At 36.9% G+C, this 7,805-nt stretch overlaps 1 protein-coding gene across 1 annotated transcript; it reads left to right on the forward strand.

The window, feature by feature from the left end:
- Nucleotides 1-6,074: 6,074 nt before the first annotated feature.
- EV154DRAFT_598405 (uncharacterized protein) lies at nucleotides 6,075-7,140 on the forward strand (the record flags this gene model as incomplete). The annotated part of the gene is made up of 4 exons (XM_051607045.1): nucleotides 6,075-6,363; nucleotides 6,415-6,450; nucleotides 6,511-6,617; nucleotides 6,669-7,140. Exons 3-4 carry the CDS (start codon nucleotides 6,514-6,516, stop codon nucleotides 7,138-7,140), a joined length of 576 nt encoding a protein of 191 aa, XP_051462871.1. The 5' UTR covers nucleotides 6,075-6,363; nucleotides 6,415-6,450; nucleotides 6,511-6,513.
- Nucleotides 7,141-7,805: the final 665 nt, after the last annotated feature.

Below are 7,805 nucleotides of genomic sequence, written 5' to 3' on the forward strand. Positions count from 1 at the left end.
TTTATTACATAGTTTGAGAAGTACAAAAATTTCTATTCATCTTGCCCTTGTATGAAGAGCTGTTAAACTTCTTACATGTCCTTGGTTTTCTTTCTTTCGGTGGAAGAATGTAAAAATTTCCGCGATTTGTAGTAGTAGTAGTCGCAGACATAAAATTATGTTGCAATCGAGAAATTTGCATTCTAGGACTATGATGAGGCTGTTGGAATGCGAAAGAACTACTACTGTCGATTGGTGTCATAAGGGTTGGAGCAATAATTCTAGCTGGCCTGGTAATTTATGGAGTTCGCAAAGAGCTGATTATAACAGGAACATTTAGATCATTACTGATGATGTTACTGCTCAATTCACTTGAACCTAATAGTGAAAGTATTGGGTCCTTAAGCATTTGCCAAACGTGATTCATGTCGAATGTTGCCACGCATCATATAACACTGAGCCTGGTTAATCAAAATAGTATCTCTGTATTTACTGTCATCCTTTTTTTGTTGTTGTAATATAATATAAGGTGTTCAGGACACTTGTAAAATATAGAGACACCATCTACTCTTTCAGACCATGCTTTACTTATTGCTACCCAGGTAAAATAATTGTTTAGATTTTGAGCTGAGAAACGGTTATTGACATGTTCATTGTACAATTTGTACTCCTCATATGTGTGTACGGGAGTCAATGCAAATCTAATTCCTTGTCTACTAGCCAGATAGTGGTACTTATTGTACTTGGTTGATCTTAATGCATCTGAAAATACTTGCAGATTCGTGTTTTTATGTGACATAAAATTTAACATCAGCATCTTTACGGTAGGCAGTTTTACTGCAACAAGCGAGCTCACTTCCAAAACATCTACAATATTGTTAGGTATCAGTAATCAACTTAAAAAAAAACTTAATTATAAATCTGCGATTAATTACCTTGGGTCTGTGATAATTGAGAATAAAAAGGGAAATGTAAATTGGAAAATAAAGCAAGTAAAGAAATGAGACTCTATAATCCTTTATTATAAGTTGGAGAGTTTGTCATGATAAAAATAGAGGTTCTTTTTATATTCAATTACTACTTCAAGATTTTTCCTGCGCAGATCGAATTGACTATTTACCCGCAAACTGGGAAATGGTAGAATTAGATTTAGAAATCAGTTACATATGAAACATAGCTTATTGTTATATACAAGGAGCTAGTTGACCCATATCCGGCACTTCTAGAGCATTATAGTTTATTCATTCAATGACAGGGTCCTTGATTGGATTACTAAAATAAATTTATGAGAAACTAGAAGATTCGGCAGCTACTCGACCAATCCAGGAACGATTATGAAAACTGATCTCAGTTTGACATATGAGGGAGCTGGTACTGTGTTGTACCAATAGGAATGTATTCGCAATATGGTACTTATAATACATAGGTTATATGTATTATAATTGAGTGACAAGATAAGAGTAATTGTATTCGTGGAATTAGGCGTCAAATACGACAGGTTGTTTTAATTTCATAGTTTACTTATTTAAACGATCTGCTTAATTATTCTTAAGTGAATCGTACCCAAATACGACACCCATTTAAAATAAAACTTTGAAAATAATGTAAAGAAGTTGTGCTAATTTCGTATATAGAGTAGGTGTTTATAGACGGAAGCAAAAAATAAATGAGACTCTTTGTTCCTTTATTATAAATTGGAGAGTGTGTCATGAATAAAATTAGAGGTCTTTTTATGTACGAATTATACATAACTTTAGCTACTTTCTCTGCTCAGTTCTAATTAAGGTCTGACACGAGGTGGTGATACCTTCATTTAAAGTACAAATCAATGTCAATATAAAGTAGAGTTTATTACTTAAGTAATGTTGTTTTGCATGGAGAACAAAATAAAAAATAAACCAAAAGAGATACTGTTAGAACTTGGATACCACTTTATTATGGACGAAAAAATATAATTAAAAAACGTATTAAAAAAAATGTATTCCAAATGTATTGATGGTCTACGAGAAAAAACTATGGATATTTTTATAAAGAACTGGGATAGTTCTAGCGAGAATAGTAAGCGTCTTATTGGATCATGATGTAATAATCTGGTGATAGTAAATAATCAACATGTCTTTAATTTTAGCCCTTCCATACTAAGTATATAAATATTAGTCAGAGGGATCAACAGTTATAACATCAAATGACAAGAGTAATATTTGTGCTCACGATCTATTAATATTTTATAGTCCAGGCCCATTCGATTGTATTGCTTTTGCAGAATAAATATTTACTCGCCACAGGGATGTGCCCTGTGTACAGACTCCAACGGTAGGATGAGAACAAGTGGGGGTAATGCGTGATTCATGATTAACTTTTATATTTATTATCCATCCATAATGTGATGTGACAATTAACTTTATCATTATATCTATGATATCCTCAACAAACGTATCCTCGCTTTTGTATGTTTGAAGTCTTTATATAAATATAATCATTCATAGTTCCTTTACTTGAAGTTAAGGGTTTTAGAGTTCTTGATCAAAGTACATATGTTATAAGATTCCACAGTTACACGACAACCTGGATTTAATGTAAGATATAGTCGCAGAGTAAATGTTGTGTGTTACTGGCATCGTGCCTTTAACCACTAGGAATGATATTCACCAGAGTTCTTGTTATAACATGGTATGTGTTATAACGAAGAGGCAAGCTAAATTGTAATTATTCGGTTTAATAGGAGTAAATACGACAGAAGTGCTGAAAGTTTTTGTTCCTTTGTTTTTATTTATAACCCTTCAAAGCGGAATAACAAACTAATTAACAACAGGCTCAGCTACCAAATTTTTCGGGCCGAAAAATTGGCCAATGAAACTTCCTACTTATGCTCAAATTCAGCCAACAGAATGCTCTACTTATGGTCTATCCCTGAGTTTTGATTGGACACACCCATGGCCAGAATGCCGACGTACGTTGCCCCTCGCCCTGAATCCCTGACTACTGGAATGTTCTGAAATCACATGCTGAGATTCAACACCATCAGTGTCCAGAACCTTCCCAGACCTTCCAAGACTATCCATGCAATGAACCCCCGCTTCCAAGTATCTCCGACGCCAAGTAATTAGTAGGCTGAAACCAACACTAAGACTAATTAAGTATGCCAAGACATTCTTAAATGCAAAGATATAAATACTCCGCCTTCCCCGTTCCATGTCGATTGTCTTGTATTCCTTTCCCTTCCTCATAGAATCATTTATTGTTATTAAATCGTTTATAAACCACTCTTCCTTTGTCTTTGTATAACTAGTAGGTATCTTCTGATATTATTTCTATAATATATTCCTTATCACATTCCTGACAGGGACAATGACGTTAAACTTATTTCCATTCGGATGAAACTCAATTAGCCCAACTTAATGTTCAATGTCTGCCACATTCATAGCCGCGAATGTTGCTTGCGCTGAGCCTGAAAGAGTCTTGACAATTCGAACAGACATGTCGTCTCGGGTCGCTTCTTGAGATTCATTGAATTTGACTAGCGCCAAAACTGGGAGATCACATTCAAATGAACATGCTTAAAAGAAACCGAATAGCACTTAAAAGCTCACAGCGATGGGGAACGTGAAAGTGGCTAAGGTAAAAATAGAAAAAGAAAAAAGGAGTGAGATGCTAACTGTTAAAAACAGGATCGACTTACGTTTTTGTAGCCGGTGGTACAAAGCACGCAATGAGTAAAAGATACCCTTTCTAAATATTATTGATGATCGAGTGGTGTTAATGCTACTTCGTTTGGTGCTTCTGGAATTGCCATTGCTTCTAGTGTTTGGATAAACAACAATGTTTACTCCTCCAGCATGTACCAAATACGAAGGAACGAGATTAGGCGGGCACACCATCCGTACCTTGCTTCCCATTTCTTTTTTATTTCCTTTCAGTCCAAAGAAATGGGAAATAAGAAACGCAAGAGTCTTTCTAGTAAGTATTTTTTGGACGACAATATAGTTTGTACAGAAACTCATAAATTGATTAATGTAGCCCAAGACATGAACCATAGAAAAAGAAAAGCAGACAAGGCTGAGGAAAGTGATAACGGACAGGTACCTGTCAGGAATTAGCCGCATGCTACTAGGTACCCGGACAGGTTTCTTTATACTTACAAGGCAAGGCTAGGTACTAGGTAGGACTACAACTCCGCACCGAAAATATTCGACACTTTTCACAAAAATTTGAGTTCCTTTAGTCATGCATTTTTTTAAAACCAAAAACTTGTTAATAAAAGGTATCTCAAATTCTACCAAACTTGACAAAATAGCAATATATATATATATTTTGTAAAAAGAAACTTTTTTATTTACGTTAATAAGTGGTATTTGAGCCACGAGCTTTTTTTACTGCCCGGCATCTATCGGGCATACTTTCTACAAGCTTATGACACACTTCATCCCCCAACAACTTCCATTCCTGATGAAGTGCAACCTCCAATTCATTAAGATTTTGAAGCTGGGCTCTTCTTTTAGCAATCCTTTGTCCCAGGAGGCGCCAAAGGTTCTCAATCGGATTCAAATCGGGACTTTGAGCGGGCCATCGCTCAAAGCCTGCAATCCCAGCCTTCTCTTTCCACCACCTCGTATATCCTCCTGTATGGCATGGGGCACCGTCTTCTTGGAAAATAAAGTCATGACCATATTTCTCTGTCAATTGTTCAAGCCAAGGGAGAAAGTTTTGACTTAAACAATTGACATATTTTTCTTGATCGACAGACCCTTTTAGTGTCACCAAAGGGCCCAAACCGCCTGCCCAAAAACATCCCCATACCATCACTGATCCCTTACCAAATTTAAATGTTGGTAAAACAAATCTATCCATATACCTTTCACCCTTCTTTCTAATAACTCTCACACCACCGTCGTTGTGCCTGAGTGCGAATCGCGACTCATCGGACCAGATTACCTTCTTCCAGTCATCTAATGTCCAATTCATCTTGTCGTCGACCCATTCTCTTCGCGTTTTTTTATGTCTAAGACTCAAAAACGGTTTTTTGGAAGGTCTGCAAGAATAAAAACCGTTTTTGCGAAGTGCATTCCTCAATGTCGTCAGGCTGATTGGATCGGTAGCCTTCGCAAGATTTTGCATATGAACACTTAAAGGTTCAAAGGAGTCCCTTCGAACTAAAAGCGTCAGGTGATGCTCAGCTCTTGCTGTCAGCTTTGCTGGTCTTCCTGGACGAGGTTGGACAGTCGTGATCCCTTCAGTTCGATACTTTTTTATAATCGTAACAACGGTTGTTCTAGGAACGCCCAATTCTTTGCTGATTTGGGTACCTGTCCATTTGGCATGCTCTGCCAAACCGCAAATGACTCCACGATCGAAATCTGAAAGTTCCTTGCTTTTTCTAGAGACTTTGTTAGTAATGTCAGTAAGTGGCATGATAAATTGTGTAATAAAATATGAAAGAATCGTTGAACGAAGAAAGAGTAGGTTTATTTATTTTTTTGGCTCAAAACGGAAGTGTCGAATATTTTATGTGCGGAGTTGTATATGGTTTGCGAGAAGACAGACAAGAAAAAGGTAGTAAACCTAAAGGTTTACATAAATTATAATAGGGTATACAAGATATCAGATAAAGATCTGTACTTGTCTAAATAATCCAAGGTATTTATAATAAAAGGAAGATAGTCTTAAGGACTATCTTCTTAACGTAAAGGGTCTTGAGTTAAGGCCTTGGGGAAGGTCTTGAGGCGAGGTACTATGGCGGTATCATGGAACGAGGGTATGGCGTATATTGGTTTGGTCTTGAGGCGTGGTCCCATGGTGGTGACTCGTGATCGGTCTCATGGTGGTGTCTGATGGTTTGGTCATATGTGCTGTACAATTTGATCAGCATACACCTGCAAAACTATGCGGGGATGGATGTATGCTTGTATGCATTAAGGTATTGACCACGTGGTTCATGACAGTACCACTTAATTAGCCTGTTTCATCAAGCAGTGGTAATGGTGGTGGTCCTCCTGTCATCGGCTCTTCCAATGATGCGGCGTCTAGTCAACCACCACCCCTCAAAAAAAGATGATATGTACCATATTGCAGAATTATATGGACGCTACTATTTGGCTATCAATACTCACAACAATATTTTGTCACCAAACAGAGTTCAAATCAACAATCAGCATTGGAAAGCGTTGACGTTGGAATACAACGAGCGCCAAGCCCTCCTTCCCAACAATGAAGGTTATTTCAGGACCGAAAAAGCTCTTCTCGAGAAATATGGTACTATGAAAACAACGTATCAGAACAAAAAGGAGACCATTAAGTCGACCGGTTCGGGAGGTGGCCCACTTCTTGGGTACCTTCAAAAAATGCAAGCACAACACGGCCGCTCCGCTAAAAGAGTTAAGAAAGGGGGTAGGTAAAGATACGTGTTATACGACATAGATATTAATGTATTTGCAATAGTATTTAGATGACTTTAAAACCCTTCTTGACAGAACTGTAAGTTTATCATATATCTTTTTGTGCACCTTGCTAAAGTCCTCTTTTTATTTTTCAAAGGATATGTATAATATTTGCAGCAGCTGCGACGTCGAAATGATTGGAACAAGTCTTCTGTTTCAGTTGGCAGCACCAAAAAGCAACAGTTGTTGCATGGGATGTTACAAGTAAGTTAAAAAACAAAAAGAAAAACATCGACCATTAATCATTGTTTTTAGGCTGGATGGATTTCTTTCTTCAGGCCAGGATAAATCCGACTTCAATATGTGGTTGAAAACCCACAAAATACCTAATAATGATCGACCGCCGGTGTTGTCAGAAGAAACGCTGACAAAACGATTGGGCGCCCGAAGAAAGGGCATGAAAATCCGTATCTCTAAAAAAAAAAGCAACGGATCCAAACTTGCTTCAGTCGAACAACTAAAAAAAATGTGCAAAGAAAGTCAGTATCGATGCATAATTACCGGGTGTCAAATCGCTTTTCACGATGTTAAAAAGCAAAGATACCCATATTGGGCACTCTCCATCGACCATAAGTTCCCATTAACGCACTGCAGAAATGATCCCTTCGCCTGGACCATTGGCAATCTCCAAGCCATGGCCGGCAGCATTAATGCTATTAAGGGTGATCTGTCAGATGACGAAGTTAAACGTTGGTACGATCGGTACTTTGATAAAAATTGTAAATAATAAAAGACCTTCTTAGCTTAGTTTTTCTAAATAATATCAATATCATTTAATCGTAACCTTCCCTCGTAAAAATTAAAAAGCCCGACGTTCCATGAATAGGGGTGAAGAACCATTCGATACTGTGTGGAGAATATCTTTGATATAATAATAAAATTAATTTCATATCACATTAAGGATGGATAAGTATATAAAGTTTAATCATGAATCACACATTACCCCACTTGTTCTCATTCTACTTTTGATGTCTATACACATGGCATACCCTGTGGCGAGTAAATATTTATTCCGCAAAAAACAATACAATCGAATGGGCCTGGACTATAAAATATTAATAGATCGTGAGCACAAATATTACTCTTGTCATTTGATGTTGTAACTGTTGATTCCTCTGACTAATATTTATATGCTCAATATGGAAGGGCTAAATTTAGAGACGTGTTGATTATTTACTATCGCCAGGATTTTACGTCATGATCCAATAAGGCGGTTAATATTCTCCCGAAAACTATCCTAAATCTTTATATAAGTATTGTGGTGTTTGACAAAAATATTACAAATGAAAAAAGTAATGAGAAAAAAGTATATCTTTATTCGAGGTAAAAATAGACTAAAAGAACTCTGCTGCGATGAAATAATTGATCCTTTTTATATTGAACAACTTCCCC

Source organism: Mucor mucedo (genome assembly GCF_025094135.1).
Source record: "Mucor mucedo strain NRRL 3635 chromosome Unknown EV154scaffold_5, whole genome shotgun sequence".
NCBI lineage: Eukaryota > Fungi > Mucoromycota > Mucoromycetes > Mucorales > Mucoraceae > Mucor > Mucor mucedo.